Source organism: Prunus mume, linkage group LG4 (assembly GCF_029339155.1).
Source record: "Prunus mume cultivar Tortuosa linkage group LG4, ASM2933915v1, whole genome shotgun sequence".
NCBI classification, from domain to species: domain Eukaryota; kingdom Viridiplantae; phylum Streptophyta; class Magnoliopsida; order Rosales; family Rosaceae; genus Prunus; species Prunus mume.
The window spans coordinates 8,526,971-8,543,845 of record NC_142701.1 but is presented as its reverse complement, the minus strand read 5'-3'; the positions used below and the strand labels follow the sequence as shown (position 1 = coordinate 8,543,845).

The window sequence follows — 16,875 nt, the reverse complement described above, 5'->3', positions numbered from 1 at the left end:
ATTCGTGAATAAAATCACAACATATAAACAATTTAAACTTGAGAAGCAGGCAGGGCTAACTGTCTCCGTACAAGATAGTTAACAAAAAAATGGTTCACGATGCTGGATAATTTGGATAGAAATGCTTAGGTGAAATGGAGAGGAGTTATCTTTAATCATGTGAAACACGTGAAATCCCTTCGTGCACCAGCAATTTCTGCAGTCATATAAGATCAGGCTCTAAAATGATTTGGAAAAAGTTTGGTCTGACACCTCATATATGCAGCTAATATTTACTTGAAATGTAATGGGAAAAAAGAGAGAAATATATTGAAAACAACAGAACCCTACAATTATTTAGCTTGAAAGAAAAATATTCTGTCATAATTAAAAAGACTAGCTATATTTGTTGCAACCAATTATGTCCAAAGGAAGGAGAAGCTACCAGAGCAGCCCGATGAGACTTGTCGAGTCCTTCAATTAAACTGAGAGTTATCTGGTTTCATATTCTGGAACCTGTCCTTCATTATCTGGTGCAATATCTGAAAGTCTCCAAAGTCTTCACTTCCATCTCACCAATGTGTTTGAAACTTGAAGGGTGTCGTCTTTGAACACATTAAATGTTAATTTTGATATTTGGGATGTGAGAAATTTTGAACCACTCTTTTCCTTTCTCCTTTTGGCAATGTTTTTGGAGAATTTTACACTTGTTGATTGTCAAATTCTGCAGTGGTATTTTTCGGAGGAAGTATGGTAGCACTTTTATGCAAAAGCAAGAGTCAATCTCTAAGGTATGAAGACTTGGCATTATTTTGATAGAAGCATCCCCTTTCATGGACCTTGCACTCCCTACCCATGCATTCCACTTGAACAAGGATGAAAATCGAAGTTCCCTCAATTTTGGGAATGAAATAATAGATGAGTTTTCTGACCCACCAGAATCTATTCCCAAAAACTCACACCCAACCTTTTTCATGCTACTCATAAGACATATTTCCAGTGATTCAAGGGATGGGAGTTTCCCCAAAGGAGGTAAAGACTCACAATCTGGGCAGGAATGCAGGATAAGCCTTCTCAAATTTGTTAACCGCAGCATCCAATCTGGAGATATGGTAGTGTCTCGATATTTTCGAATCTCTAAAGATTCCAAATTTGGATGTGGTTGTAAAGCTTCAAGTATAATTTTATCTTCAAGTCTCCTCTCTTCACTCCAATCAAAATCTAGATTCAAATCAACAAGGTTCCCTCTAGTAATGAGTTCTACTTTCTCAGCCGCAGTCACGTTTTGTAGGTTTCCACACCTACAAATATGAAGATACCCTTCGAGGTTCAAATTTTTCAAATCTCCCAGCTTAAATGCTTCTTCCTCATCATCACATGGTACAACGAGCATATCGAGTGTCTGAAGAGAAGTCAGCTTTGCAATTCCCCTCGGCAAACTCTCTAGATTAAAACAATAATCAAGGTGAAGATGTCTTAAGTTCACTAGTTTCCCCATCCCTTCTGGTAGTTTTCTAATTTGCATGCAATTGTTGATCAACAAGGTTTGCAAGTTTGACAAATCACACAATGTCTCCGGCAATATTTCCAACTCATCATTACTAGATAAATTGAGATATCTCAAATGTATGAACTTACCAACCTCCTGTGGTAGTTCTTTGAACCAGCAGCGACTCAAATTTAATGTTCTAAGACATGTTAGATGCACAAATGTCCCAGGATTTATCGGAACATTCATTGAACACAAAGTGAAGAGGGTGCGCAGTCCTTTTCTGTTGTGCGTTGAGATAGGAATTGCATCCCCAGGTGCTAGGACAAAAGTAGAATGACGAGCCCCTTTAATGTCTGGCTCTCCTATGTAACCCCCAGGTGCTTGGACAAAAGTAGAATGAAGGGCGCCTTCAACGTCTGGCTCTTCAACACAATCAACACCCGTGATAAAGCATTCATATCTAGTGACATATTGGGCCAAGCGATGCACCAAGTCATGCATCTTGCATTTGATAATATTTCCTTTATAATCTCTTTCAAAATCCTGGAAGAAAGACCGCATTGCTAAGTTCATAAAGTATTCTTGACCTAACATTTCCTTCTTTTTGTTTCTGTCAACACTGAGACCAAGAAAACCTTGTGACATCCACATTTTAATTAAATTGTCTCTCTCAATCAAGTGATCTTTCGGAAAAATTGCACAATATGAGAAACAACATCTTAGTGCAGGAGACAAATCATGATAACTGAACAGAAGCAGGTCAAAGGTGCTTATGTTGTTCGCATGTCCCAATTCCCAGATCATCTCTCGCAAAACAGATTCCCACTCTCCTCTACTACTCTTAAAGTGCAGGAGACCCCCGATGACCTTTATCGCAAGAGGCAAGCCATAGCAGACCTTCACAATTTTCTTACCAATTTTTTCTAGTTGTTTGCACTCACTTGCATCCCTTCCAAAAAATGCAATTTGCCTAAACGTCAACCAAGAAGATTCTTGTGACAATGCATTTAGATGCATCATCCTAGTTGCTCCCATCCTCTTAGCCATGCTCTCAGTTCTTGCGGTCACCAAAATTCTACTGCCCGCAGCACCAAAACGCAAAAGCTTCCAAAGAAGATACCCCTTCGAAAAGTCTGCATCCCGGGGATCCCACACATTATCCAACACAAGAAGGAACTTCTTTCCTGAAACAGATGCACGAATACTCTCAAGTAAAGATTCCAATTCAACCAAGTTTGATGTCTTATTTTTTCGGGCAATAACTTGAAGAATTTCTTCAGCAATCCTCAACTCACGAGACGAAAACGACTTACACACCCAAATTCTGAAATCAAAATGAGTTTTAACCTTTTGATCATTATATACTAATTGTGCAAGAGTGGTTTTCCCAATTCCACCCACACCAACAATGGAGATGACACCAGGCCCCCTAACCACACCCTCTTCACTACTCTCAGATACCAAATTTCTTATTAACATCTTCTGATCTTCATCCCGACCATATAAACTCGGTTCTTCAATCAATTTATGGGAGGTAGAAATTCCTGTTCCTACTCTCTCCGGCTGATTAATCTCTCTGTACTTTCTAAACCTGAACCCATGACTCTCAGCGAAAATCACACTCAGTCTTTCCCTCAAACACTTAATACGACGTCGTTGACCGACCCGATTGACTAATTGACTGCAGCAAAAGCAAGAGGTAAGCCGAGAGAAGCATACCTTCATCAAAACGAAAGCTTTCTTTGTTCCATGAGTTTCTTCTTCCAATTTGGGTATGGCAGTGCTCAACTCGTCCAACACGTCTTCGATGTCGCAGCTCACGTCTTTGAGCTTCCCCAACCACACTCTCACGCGCTCATCTTTCACTCGCCTCTTCTCTGCATCCTCCAGCACTGGTTCAATGTGGCGGAGGATTCCGGTGAGCTCTGTAAATTCCTCCTTTCCGTCCAGTTGGTCTAACAGTCTGGAAACCAGGGCAAGTGCATCAGCCATGATCGGAGCTTTGGAGCTTGAAGCTTGATTGGCAAGAAAGACTGGAAAAGGGGGCGGCTATATACGAAATGAAAAAAGGAAAGACAGACTTTCATTGGACAAAATAAAATAAAAAAGGAAAGAGAGAGATTTTCTTTTGAAAAAAAGGAAAGAGAAAGATTTTCTTTTGAAAAAAAAGAAAAGAGAGATTTTATTTTGAAAAAAAAAAGGAAAAAGGAAAGGGAAAGATAACATATTTGTACCAAAACTGGAAAGAAATAACAAATATTTACAGGGCCGAATATTATAAAGGTGAGTTTGCGTAGCTGACAAGGCCTCAACACTTAATTTCTTGTTTAGTCACTAGCTTGGACTATAAGACTGGATAAACTAATTTCACACATCATATGATATGCATGTGAGACCGATATTATTTGAGAAGTTGAGAAGAAATTTATATATAAAAAAAGTATAGTTTTTGGTCTTTTTAATAATTTTTAATTACTATTTTATTCTTATTGTATTATTTTTTTTTTTCACTTAGTTTAGTTTAAATTAGCATATCTGCACACGCGATGTGCCACTTCATCAATTATATCTTCAAGCACCGTGAGCCTCTAGGAATTTCATAGCATGTATGAATCCTGAATTTTGGAGGCATTATTTAAAACAAAGGTGGAGATTAAGACCACTTAATTAGTGTCATGTAAATTTGTTAATTTTAATTTAGTATCCATGGAAAATAGGTAGCTATAATTATTCAAGATATCCAATTCATGATTAAAGATTTTGAACATCTGACAGGTTTTCAGAGAAGCAAATAAACTTGCGATGGGTTTTGCTAATATTTGGCAGTTAGGGACCCCAAATGGAAAGAGGTGGTAGTTGTTTTTTTTTGTTTTTTTATTTTATTTTTTTAAAATTTTAATAAATAAATAAATAAAATAAGTGCGGAGCTGGTCGCTACGAATCCTACACGTGGTTAAGCAATTAAAATCCCACAGCCAAACACGACGCCATAAGATGCACCCGAGCCTGCCTGAGATTGTTTGACGGCTCAAAAAAACCACAAGAGAGAAAGTGCGAGGAAGTGAGAAATTTTGAGGGAAAGTTGAAGAAGCAAAAGAAGATGAGCAGCGAGCCCAAAATCAGTAGCGCAACTGCTGGAGGAGGAGGAGGAGGAGGAGGAGCAGGAGGAAGGGGATTTAGGGCGAAAATGGAGCACTACATGTACAGCGGTGAGAAGAAGCATGTATTTGCTGGCATCGTTCTTGTCAGCGCCGTCTTTGCCGTTCCTTGGTACCTCATGACTCGAGGTTTGTTTATCTTTCTCACTTTTTTTTCGATTTACTCCCTGTGGTTTTGGGTTTTAGCATAATGTAGCTGCAAATTTTAGGTTTTGGAATTTTCCTAATTTTTCTTGGCAACCAAACAGTGGAAATGTGTAAATTGGGTCAAGTGGTTCCATTCTACTACACAGATCAGTTTAAATTAAATTCATCGAAATGTGTAAATTGGGTCAAGTGGTTCCATTCTACTACACAGATCAGTTTAAATTAAATTCATCGAAATGTGTAAATTGGGTCAAGTGTTTACTGATTGCTCGAGCCTCCTTTGTGTATTTAGTGAATAATAAGATTTGGGTTTTGCTGTCTGAGCTATGGGAATTATAATAATTTGTATTTATGAATTAATGTTTATTTATTTGGTTTTTTTATATGTAAAATAATATATGTATATATAGAAGCTCATCTTAATATGCATGTTATCATAGGAAATTTGGGGCTCCTGTAATCTCAGTGGCATTTTGTTCTGCTCTCTTCTTGTGTGTTGTGTGTAACGAAGAAAGGGGAAAGGACAATATGCACTGTGATTTTGACTACCATATTGTAGGTAAATACATGGTACTATGTTCATGGTAGTTTCTTTAGTTGATGGTTGTAATCCATGAATGTGCCTTGTATGAATGGGGTTCATACTTCATTATCAGATTTTGTTTCGGTTGCCGGTTGATTTGCCTACCTTCCTTTCCTATGCATAAGAAAGTCATGCTGCTGGTATTTTATCTGCTAAATAAATGGAATTCAATCTGTGTTCTCTCCTGTAGGGGCAAAGCATCAATCCCATCAAGATTACTTAGAGAAAGCTGATAAGGCAAGGAGCCAAAGACTTTCTTCAGGGGCTTCTTCTGCTAAATGATTTTGAAAGCTTTCTTGTTAAGGGTGTGTAACTTTCCTCTGCTTTTTTTTTTTCTTCTTTTAATGGTTGGAAGGTGCAGTAGGTCTTTGTTGTTTGGCACTGTTTTTGCCTTCTCAACCTGTTCTCTGGAAGAGATACTGGCTTCTCATGATCCTTGAGGAGCAATAGTTTTGTTTATTTTCCTTGTGATAGTTACAAATCTACAGTCCATGAGGAACACATTTTCAATAACCAGCTAGAAGCAAACTTCTATTTCTTGTTATGTCAATCAGGCTTCTTTCTGGTGTCATGTTGAGTTGCACTATAAAGTATGGCCGTTGATCCAAAAAAAGAAGCAGCCCAGCAATACTTTTCTTAATCTTGTGCATTTTGAGGTTCAGCATGTCTAGTAGGTGAATAGTGTCTTTCAACTTTTTTATTTGATACAGCCAATAAAATTTTGAGGGGTAAACAAAAATATGCTTGGTAAATTGGCTCTATGGAGTCAGGTGGAGTAAATAATGCGCCAAGGGAATTGTTGTTCAAGTGGTCAGGAGCATTTACAATGGCACCTTCGAATTTTCCATTTTCCAATATCGATTGTATCAAAAGTGTCATTGCTAAGGGAAAATGACCCCAACCCAATACGTACATACTCCAGAGTTTTATAATTTACCACTGCACCTAGTGATGTCCACAACTTGTATCTAACATATCTCTACTACTTGTATTTCATGCACTCTCAAATAGACCTTATCAAATCACGTACACTATACAACATGAATATGTACAAAAGATGAGTGTTTGGGGCAAGCTTTACCGGGGCCGATCCATAACGGGTGTAACATTAACATATCGAGTCAGTGTTCATTCGTGAAACACGATACTGACACGTTATCTTTATGCACTATGCTTTTAGTTCTTATTTTCTGTGAAAAATCTTTTAGCCTATAGCTTATATCTTTCAACCCCTAAAGCCTAAAACTTGTGTCTTTCTTATGCATGGTGTTTTGTAACTTTTTGAACATTTTTAGTGTAATGTGTTCGACATAAGTTTAGTTTTATAGCATTATAACACGTTTTCTTTATGTTATACTAAATACTTTTTTGTTGTTGGAGTATTGTTGAAAAAAAGACACACGAACTCGCAAAAATTGTGAATAGGTTTCATATATTGAAACACGATAAGTTAGCAGATTATATTTGGAATAATTTCACACAACACGACGCGTCGCTGGGTCTACCATCAAAGTATCTCAGCCGGTCATGTTTGCCAACTTTCAAGGTTGCTCGTCTTATTCAAAGAGAAAAACACAAGCAAACAAGCCATTCTGTTTATATCTCTGTAAATAGAGTTTTATTAAAATAGAATGATAATTATCGAACCACACCAATCAACAACTGATGAACTATTTATTCACTGACCAAAGAGTTCTTGCTTAATGCACACTAGCATCTCCGCACGCGCTTTCAAGCCTGTGAGAGACTTTTTTTTAAATAAAAAAAATATATATTTTATTTTAGAATTAAATAAGATAATGGGTAGTTGTGTTCCATAAAAATAGGATCCATTATCTTATTTTTCTTTGAATTTTAATTTTTGTTTTAATTCTGAAAAAGTATGAATTTACCATATTATCCTCAGTTAATTAATAATTTCAATTCTCAATGTTTGTATTAATCAATGGTATTTTTTGGTATTTTGAATTTTTTAACATTTTCTTTTTTTTGCTTTATATATATATATATATATATATTAACAAATAAAAAAGTTAAATCACGAGCAGATGAATTTGCTTAGAAATACTGGGTTTTACTGCACATACCTTTTTTGCTTTTTCAGTGAATTTGACATTGAATGAAATTGAAAGAATCGATCCATCCAACTAACTTTCCATTTATGGTGTGTTTACTAATCAGGAATTAGAATTAGAATTGGAATTAGGAATTGAATTTCAAGTATGGATGATTATTGTGTTTACTTCACATCAAGAAATTAAAAAGTGAGTAGGACCCATACAAAATTAGAAATTGAATACCTAATTTTAGAAGAATTCAATTCTTTGGTGGAGTGTGGTATTCTAATTCCTGTATATCTAACCCATTAGGAATTCATCTTTTTTACCCATTATATCCTCACACAATTTTTAAAATTCTAACCCTAAACCCTATATATATAACCCATTAGGAATTCTTTTTTTTTTACCCATCATATCCTCACACACTTTTTAAAATTCCAAATTTATCATCTACTTTAACCCAACAACAAGAACATTATAGTAATTAATACCACTCCAACCCCAATTTCATATGGTTTAGTAAACAACTTCAATAGGAATCCGAAATCTAACTCTCCTCAATCCATATGATTTAGTAAACAACTTAAACTTCAGTAGAAACCTGGAATCTTATTCACCTCAATCCAACTCCTCAATTCAATTCCTCCTAATCTAAAGAAGGAACATAGACAATAGCAATAAATATTTTTTTTTTCTTTTTCATTTGTAATTCCTTCATTGAGGTTTCGTTTTACATCTAAAGTGGCATCAGTCTTCTGTACTTGAAGAACCACACAAATGCAGAAAATATGCAAAAGCCAGTTACACCTGTAATTATAAGTACCCACTTAAATGCACCAGCGTTATCAAACAAAGGTATTGTGAAGTTCATCCCAAAGATTCCTGCTACGACCCCAAATATAGCAACAACAAATGTTGCAGTTGTGAGTAGTAGCTCAAATTGGATCAGCTGATTTCGGACATTATCCTGCGAGCAAAAACTTTCTAGCGTTAAATTTTTGTTCCCTTCATACCGACAAATTTCAAAGAAACGAAACTGAAAGTAACATCTAACATTATTGTAATCTTTAGCTATAGAATTAGCATTAGCCAACGAATTACGCATGGTATTATAGAGGTTTCTAATGATTAGTCCTCGGCAAAATTCAAATTGTATTAGAAAGTCTACAGTAAAAAAATGAGGTCCCTCAGTGAACATTCAATGCTAATAACTTAGTAAGTCTAGTGTACTTATTCAATAAAAGGATCACGAAGGGACTTTTGACTAATAGTACACTTACCTAGCGTCTTTATTTGTTCAATATAATTGTTTAACAGCTTTTGGATATTTGAACAGTGTTTTAGGCAATATTTGAGACTAAGTAATAAACTATCTATTGACCCAAAAAAAAGTAATAAACTATCTCTTTTCTTCTTTATTCAATTTTTAGACAAATGTTTTAGGCAATATTTGAAAGACATTTAGACATTTATTGAGAAAAAAATAAATTAAACGAGGCGCATACCAGCTGAATGTTTATGAAATCTTCTGTGTCATCAATGTACTCTTTCAACTGAAACACGGACAGAAATAACATAAGCTTGTATTCTACTCAAGTTAATATGGCACTGGAATGATTAGATATAGTCATTGATGTATATACTGATGTCAAAGTTCAATAAAACAAGTGCTATGCATACCGATGTCAGCTTATTCAGTGTGCTGTCAATGACAACAAAGTATGCTTCCAACAGCATCTCAAGCTCTTCTATACTCTCTGTAGCACTATCTGAACTTCTCATGCTTTCATGTCGACTCCTTGCAATGCTCAGGCTTTTCTCAAGCTTTCGGCCATCGGGAGGTGAAGCTACAGGAGAAACAGGAGCAGAAAGAGATGTACCATCAGTAGATCTGTACCCCAGCACAGATTGATCACCATAAAACGATGACTCCATACGACTTTTCTTGTCAGTGAGATACATCTCAGCCATATCTCCATCATCATCCATGAGCTGCTCTATTTCATCCCGAACCTAAATAGATGCATCTCAAACGTTGGAAGACAGTTTTGGTCATCATTTGGAGTCTTAAGCAGGATGAAATAACAAATGAGATGATTATGCAATACCTTCTGAACTCTCCGAGTCAAGGCAAGGAGTCTACTTTTCAATCGACGTGCGCGCTCCAAGTTCAGTGTACTGATCTTTGACGTGAGCTCATCTAGTAACGGATATGCTTCAATTTCTAGTTCAGCTGCCTATAAACAAGCCATTATTAAATGAGTTACTAACTAGGAGAATGTTTAACCAACAAGAAAATGTTCAGACTACCGATGGGGAATCCAAATTTGTAAAGCTTTTAAGAACTGATTAACCACACAAGCAAACAAAACAGAGGACAAAATGTCCGCTGAATACCAAAGGTAGAAACTAACAAACAAACATGAGGAATCTGTTAACAACATATCCCTCCCCCTATACAATAACTGGGTGTTCCTTAGACTCTAAAAAGATCTAAACCCGACCAAAATATATTTATATCCCACAAAACCTCCACATTCTGCCCCCAAAGAAATTAACTCTGAATAAATGGATTATTATCATGATGACCATAAAGCATGCAAGGAGTCAATGAAAAAGATTCTTCAAATCATCTATATTTTCACAGTCTAAGGCCTCGTCCTTTTCAGTGGTAAACACCACACCACAGATACACCTATTTTGAGTGCTTGATGAAAATGAAAGGCACACCAGTTGCTCAAAATAGCAAGGTACTACGTGCTTAGCTTCAATCATCCTGACAAATTTAATCACATAAGTGGCTGAGGCACCAAGGCAAGTATCATCATCACTCAGCGTTAGGCACTGACCTCAAAACTATATAAATTCCTACATCATGGACTCTCTTTAAATTTGATACCAACTGAATACTTCAAATTTATAGATTTTCTCTGATCTAAGAAAACTTCATCTCTTCAGTAACTAGTGAAAGAATATGATCATAACATTGTTTGACATCATATCATAACATCAAAGGACAAAGGCATAAACACAAAAACAAAAACAAAACATAAAAACAATTTCGCATAATAATGACAGTCTTTGGTATCATAATAGCATCTTGACCAAAGGGTACACAGACTTTGATCTATCAGTGTAAAATAAAAGGCTAACAGAAGTATGATTCGGCATTCACTATAACAGATACAAGTTTAAATTTTAGATGGATCACCACCAGATTTCAGGGACCAAACATAATATGTAGTTAGCAAACGATTTTTATAGCCACATATAGCTACTTATAAACATCTGGTACTTGAGCTAAACAAAATATGGCATGGATATTGTTGCTGATACACTCCACTTCCTTGCATTACATTACAAGTCTTCATAAACTATTAACTGGCCATCTTGCACATGATAGTATCATTGATATCCTTCAACAATTATAGTGCAGAATTCAATCAATATTTAAAAGGCAAAGTTATGTGAGTATTTTTAGAAATATGTGCTCAAGGAAATACGATGAGAGATAGAGAACCCAAATTCTTGTGCTCTTTTACACACCTGAGAATCAAGAAATTTACAGGCAGCCTCCAGAGCAACTTCTAAGGCCCTAAACTCAAAGGGCAAATAATCAGGAGATGTGCTTCCAAACACACTATCAAAATTTCTATTTCCCCTCCTCCGACTCAATTCAGAACCATCGGATTGCCAAACATCACCTACCCCATTTGTTGTCAATCTTCTCTGAAGCTCCACCACATATTGCAATACATAGCTATCAAGTGAATTCAAAAGAAGAACCTCATCGGCCGTAATTATACATCGAATCTGCTCTAGGTTTACAACGATAGCTTTCTCTCTTCCAAGGATGGTTGAAGGGTAAACAAATAGAGGATCAAGCAGGCGTAGATCACGGGCAGGTAGATCACAACGACGCATCATGGTGAACTTGTCAACCTCAATGATCTGAGAATTCCCATACGTATCAACGCGAATCCAAGACCGAAGGCCCTGGCCCCGCTTCTTCAGCCCCAGAACATCCACACTTTGAAAGGGTTGCCTTCCAAAGGCTGCTGGTCGATAGGATGACTCCCGAAGGTTAATAGCTGATGCAGGTTTTGGAACTTTTGGCGGAAGCAGCCTCTCTTTGAGGTCCTCCATTACCTATGAGCTCTCAGTGCTGCAACATTTAAAATAAGATAAAACAAAATAATTTTCTGATACTACACTTACAAATTGAAGTAGATACATGGACTAAAATTTATCTGCTGTCTTTATGTATTAAGTTGCCAAAATCATTGATTGCAGGCTTTCATGTTTGCACAAGTACTTCATTTTATGGTTCATGTGTGCTAGATATGATTAATTGCCTACCGAAATACCCATCTTAGATTACAGTAAGGAGACCCAATTCATCAAGAATTAAAAGAAAATAAATTATGGAATAAGGATATGATTTCCACAAAGAATGGCACACCATACATAACCATTTATAGCAGAGAAAAACCTTATGCAAACGCGGGAACAAAACCAACTTTATGAACTTCAATCCATAGTTCCACCAAAAGAAAATGGAAGGCATCAAGATTCAAACCCCAAATTCAAAAGCTACGAGTTTGGTGGCTGAATGTCCAAAATCCCAGTTTCCAAACCATAAACACATACCCAGACATAGTAAAAGCATGTGAATTGATATATGGAGCAAGAGAAGAAGAGTCACAATCACCTGCAATGAGAAGGAAAACCTGGGTTGCTGCCAGGAGCTGGTGTTCTTGATGATACTCAGCTGAAAATGAAATTGAAAAATTGATTGGTTTGAATAAGAACCCTAGATTCAGAAATCGGAGAGCGAGAGATGAAAACCCAGAAAGGAGAGATTTTTGGCATGCCCAACTGAGCTGTGAATTGAAATTCGCGGTGGGCATATCAGGCGGTTTGCTTACTGGTTTTTTGAAAGAGGAACGAAGGAAGAAGAAGGAATCATTTTCACACGTCCAGGAAACAAAATCCTCAAGTTTCAAAAAGGTATATAATTAAATAAAATAAAATAATGATTTTACTCACAGGAAAAAATTAAAAATAATTTAATTAATAACTATGAATTTGAACACAAGTACAATGCGTGAGTTTTGTCTGCTTTTGTTTCGACCCGTTTTAAATGGATCCTGCATCTCTCTATCTCCTACTTCTTCGACAACTTAATGGGTCAACCGGACCTTAACCCGAACCTTAACGGATCCAAATAAATCCAACTCGACTGGATTGTTTTCTTCTTCTTGTCTTTCTTTTCTTTTTTTCATCTCTTAATAAAACCAAAAAGATAAAAGGATAGAGATAACTAACAAAAGTGGCCCCAAAAGCTCCTTTATCTACTCATTTCGAAATTTCATATTTCTAGAAAGAACAATGCTTTTTTTTAAAATTTATTTATACAAACGGTAGTTTAAAATATTATAGATTAATTTAACGTACAAATAAAGAAACTCGAATTTAAGTGCAAGAAGATGAGCTAACTTTCCTAACTAAGAAACCTAATCCACGTCAACAAGCACAATGCTTCCTTAGATGTAAAAGGTCAATCCAATTAAAGTTCGACACGTATTGACTTCAAAGGAGGATCTTGGTCAATATAATAAATAAATAAACAAGTGGGATGGATTATCAAACTGTAATTAGTTTCTATTCAACTTAGATGTAAAACCTATGATGATTGTTATTTAAAAAAAAAAGATACTTTGTCACTTAGAATTATTTTTCACAAGTTTAACACTAAAAAAAAAACAACGTAAAACTAAGAGGTCAAGTAATGATCCGAACTCAATTCCTTTTTTTCAGTGAAAATTAACCAAATTAGTTAAGAGGTTATTTTGAACCCAAAAAAAAATGTTACAGAGGTTATCGTTCAAAAGTTAAGACAGCCCTCGAAGAGAAGTACGCCAAAGTCTTGGGGCCTTTTCTCTTTTTCGAGTTTTGCCACTTTCTTTGTCATTTCCTTTTTGTCATAAGCCGAGCCCACAACAACATAGGCCCACACTAAAGTCATAAATTTTGATGATCCCAAACAAAACCTAGCCGCGGCCAATCAACCAAAAACCCAACTTTTTTCCTCTTACGAAATTGAAATAATTTTTCTGACCAAAAAAAAAAAAAAGAAGAAGAAATAATCCAATATCCTAGTTAAAACTCGAAATTGAGTACATACTTCGTAGTAGCCTCATTAGACTATACATCTTCTTTTAACTAGATGTGTCAAATGGACTGACAGAAAGACGCCTCAATTAAATAAGGCCCAACACAATGTCTATATATTTGAATGGGCTAGATTAAGGTATTTCAACCCAATTGGCTGTGTCGTCTGGGAGCTTCTACAATGAGGAGTTAAAGTGAGGAGGTTATTTGAGGAGACCGATCCGACCGTCAAAACATTTAAAATATTTAAGTCCCATGATTTCTTTACATTTGTTGATGGTGAAATTTGACCTCCTCAAATAACCTCCTCACTTTAAGCCCTCATTATAGCCTTTCCTCAGTCTGAAGCCCAATGGGCCAGCCTGTTTAAAGTTCACGTCTATTTCTTTTCTCTACCGAACGTGTATTGATGATCTCATGCCTACGAATGTTTTAACTTGTTATTTTCAAGTTGTTTCAATTTCATACTTCTAGGAAATCTATTCCAACGAGGCTTAGAAATCTTTGTTTGGTATTAGAACACGATCGCATAGTATAATTAGTTCATATGCTACGATATAGGTGGATGATATAGTTGATAATTACTCTAGTACCACACTATTAATACTCTTTGACAACCACATCTCTTTCTCACTCTTGAACTTGGCTAAAGATTCGATCAAAAAATGAACTTGGCTAAAAGACTCGATCAAAAAAAGAACTTGGCTAAAGACATGCACTGTGTTGGACTCGTGATGGATGATGATTAACATGAACTCCTCACAGCTTAGATGAGCACTCGCAATTTGTTTGGGCTGATTTTAGGTGAATGCTTCACGGCAAAGCCTGCAGGTGCTGCAAGTGTATATGCAGTGACAATATCAACAGAAGGAATATTAACATCAATCTACACAAGTCGAGCATATATAGTTTTTAAAAAATAAAACATTAAAATTAAAATTAAAAGAGACAATTTGCAATAGTGAGAAGAGAAATCTTGAGAACTCTTCATTTGTAAATGGTGAGGCATTGCCTGCTTTAGCTATGTACAAAAAGGACAATTTGATCCTCAGTTCCATTATATACAAAGAACAACCATTTAGGTTGCAAAGGGATTTGGATTTAACCCATCTATTGATTAATTACATTTCTTCTTCAAATATAAGGATTAATGTGAGATGTGTAGTCCCTGATTCCAGCTCCTTCCCATCCCATCCATTCCTCCCACATGTCCCAATCCGGATCGTTCATTCCTCTCATCGGCTCATCATCTCCTTCATCGTACGTCTCATACATATTGGATGGAGTAGATTCTCCTCTCAAATCGCTCATAACAATCTGCATAGACAAGTGCATATGATCAGATAATTGTTACAGTATCTTAGAGGACACAATGTTTCTGTTGGGACCCTACCATTTGATAAAGCATCATAATCAGAAAGCTTATCCAGGAACCTATTACCTAACACACCACAAAGACTTTTGTTGCAATGTCTCAAAAGATGCCCGATTCCATCAACATCATATAATTCATAACGATGCTAAAAATTAGTGATTGAAATTCAAGTTTTGATCAGACACTCATCAGATTCTAAACCGCGAATGAAATCTAACCGGAAACTTTATCCAAAGACTTGGAATATAAAAAGTGCATCCACAATTTAGTAGTGCAGGATTCTATTCTGGTGACAGTTAATTATGCTTACATTTGAAATGGTATTGCATTAAACTCATATTCACAATAGGGTTTGACTCTCATCCTATCTGTTCTATGGGGGTTAAGAGAGCATCTTTGCCCATGACTGGTTGTATGCTTCAACTACCAACCTCAAGATAAGGAACAAAAGAGGCCAACAAAATCGTAAACAATTAATTCTCTGATAGCCCAAAGGAAGAAGAAGCAGATAGCATCTAAAAACTTTATTGGAACACAATCTTGCACAGAAATTACAAGTGAACAACATGACATGCATACATCCAAGATAAAATAGCAGGCTTGATTGATAAACGAAAATACGAAAGGGAAGACAAATACATACATCATAAGCTTCATTGATCTGGTGAAACTGAACTCCACAATTGTTTCCTCTGCATACGTCTGGATGATACTGCAATTGACAAAGTCCAATCAGTCAACAAAGCCCCACAACAATCATTCAAACTCACAAAATTTGATTACAAATTTAATCAAACATAGTGGCTATTAAATAAAATCCCTAATAAATACGCAAAACACATGATTCGTAGAAAATAGCTAATGAATTAAAAACCCATCAAGAAAAAAAAAAGTAACAGAAGAAAAGGATCCCAACAGGAAAAAAATAACAAAAGTGCCTACTTTTCTACTTGGTAACATACATTATTCAAAACCAAATACTAAGGGAAAATTTTGAAAATTGAAAAAGAAAAAAAAAAATCCAGAATAAAATAAATCAAAACGGAGATTAAATCAGATGTAAACAAACCTTCAAGGCAAGTTGTCTGAAAGCCTTCCTGACCTCAGATTCAGAAGCACCAGGTTGGATCTTCAAAGTCTGGTAAGGATCCATCACAGAAGAATAAACACAAGACACCATAACCTTATTCGCCGTCTTCTTCTTCCTGGGCTTGTCCTTAAACAGATTCCAAGAAGACCCATTACCCCCAATAACACCAGCAGCCACAGCAGCCATTGCAAAACCCAGAAATCAAACTCAAAAACCCAACAAACCACTGGCTATAAAAAGAAGAACCCAAGCTATATTATATATATAAAAAAACGTTGTTTTGAATGGATCAATGGGCAGGGCAAAGTGGTTTTAACGGGTTTGAAAGACTCAATGATTTGTCCAAAAAAAAGAAAGACTCAATGATTGAAAAATCGTTGAATATAATAATTAATAGAGGGAGAGAGAGAGAGAGGGAGATTCATAGAATGGACTCTTTCAAATAGGAAAGCACCTATATTTATAGAGGGAAGTTTGCTTGTGAGGTGGAGAGGTGTGAGCTTGGGAGGTCCTTATCCATTGGGTCCGTTTTCATGGTGACGTGTATTGTCTTATTTTGTGGATTAGGTAAAAGGGAAAGAGGAGAGAGAGAGTGCAATTCTTATCTGGTTTGCTCTCACTCGGTCCTAGTCATATTTGGAGACTTTTGTTGTGGAATTTAGGGTTTGTATCGGAGGATATTCTCTCTGCTGTTTTTTGAGTTCTTCTTCTTTGGCTACCCCTATTTTAGATTTTTTCGCATTTTTTGTCTCTCATGTCTAATTGACTAATTCAACTTATATATATATATATATATAAGTGCGACTTGTTAAAGTTC

The 16,875-nt window shown here is 36.1% G+C and overlaps 4 protein-coding genes across 4 annotated transcripts; 1 reads left to right on the top strand and 3 right to left on the bottom strand.

The window, feature by feature from the left end:
- Nucleotides 1–284: 284 nt before the first annotated feature.
- Nucleotides 285–3,588, bottom strand: LOC103328210 (putative disease resistance protein RGA3). Its single transcript, XM_008230604.2, has one exon. It carries the CDS (start codon nucleotides 3,461–3,463, stop codon nucleotides 596–598), a length of 2,868 nt encoding a protein of 955 aa, XP_008228826.2. The 5' UTR covers nucleotides 3,464–3,588; the 3' UTR covers nucleotides 285–595.
- An 844-nt stretch (nucleotides 3,589–4,432) lies between these two features.
- Nucleotides 4,433–5,909, top strand: LOC103328183 (uncharacterized). Its single transcript, XM_008230582.3, has 2 exons — nucleotides 4,433–4,758; nucleotides 5,550–5,909. Exons 1-2 carry the CDS (start codon nucleotides 4,572–4,574, stop codon nucleotides 5,639–5,641), a joined length of 279 nt encoding a protein of 92 aa, XP_008228804.2. The 5' UTR covers nucleotides 4,433–4,571; the 3' UTR covers nucleotides 5,642–5,909.
- Nucleotides 5,910–8,008: 2,099 nt separating this feature from the next.
- LOC103328184 (magnesium transporter MRS2-1) lies at nucleotides 8,009–12,418 on the bottom strand. The gene is made up of 6 exons (XM_008230583.3): nucleotides 12,131–12,418; nucleotides 10,966–11,584; nucleotides 9,528–9,656; nucleotides 9,100–9,432; nucleotides 8,925–8,972; nucleotides 8,009–8,386 (listed from the first exon to the last, which is right to left on the bottom strand). The coding sequence occupies exons 2-6, from the start codon at nucleotides 11,563–11,565 to the stop codon at nucleotides 8,156–8,158; spliced, it is 1,341 nt and encodes a 446-aa protein (XP_008228805.1). The 5' UTR covers nucleotides 11,566–11,584; nucleotides 12,131–12,418; the 3' UTR covers nucleotides 8,009–8,155.
- A 2,134-nt stretch (nucleotides 12,419–14,552) lies between these two features.
- J8 (Chaperone DnaJ-domain superfamily protein) lies at nucleotides 14,553–16,494 on the bottom strand. Its single transcript, XM_008230585.2, has 3 exons — nucleotides 16,038–16,494; nucleotides 15,612–15,680; nucleotides 14,553–14,910 (listed from the first exon to the last, which is right to left on the bottom strand). Exons 1-3 carry the CDS (start codon nucleotides 16,242–16,244, stop codon nucleotides 14,728–14,730), a joined length of 459 nt encoding a protein of 152 aa, XP_008228807.2. The 5' UTR covers nucleotides 16,245–16,494; the 3' UTR covers nucleotides 14,553–14,727.
- Nucleotides 16,495–16,875: the final 381 nt, after the last annotated feature.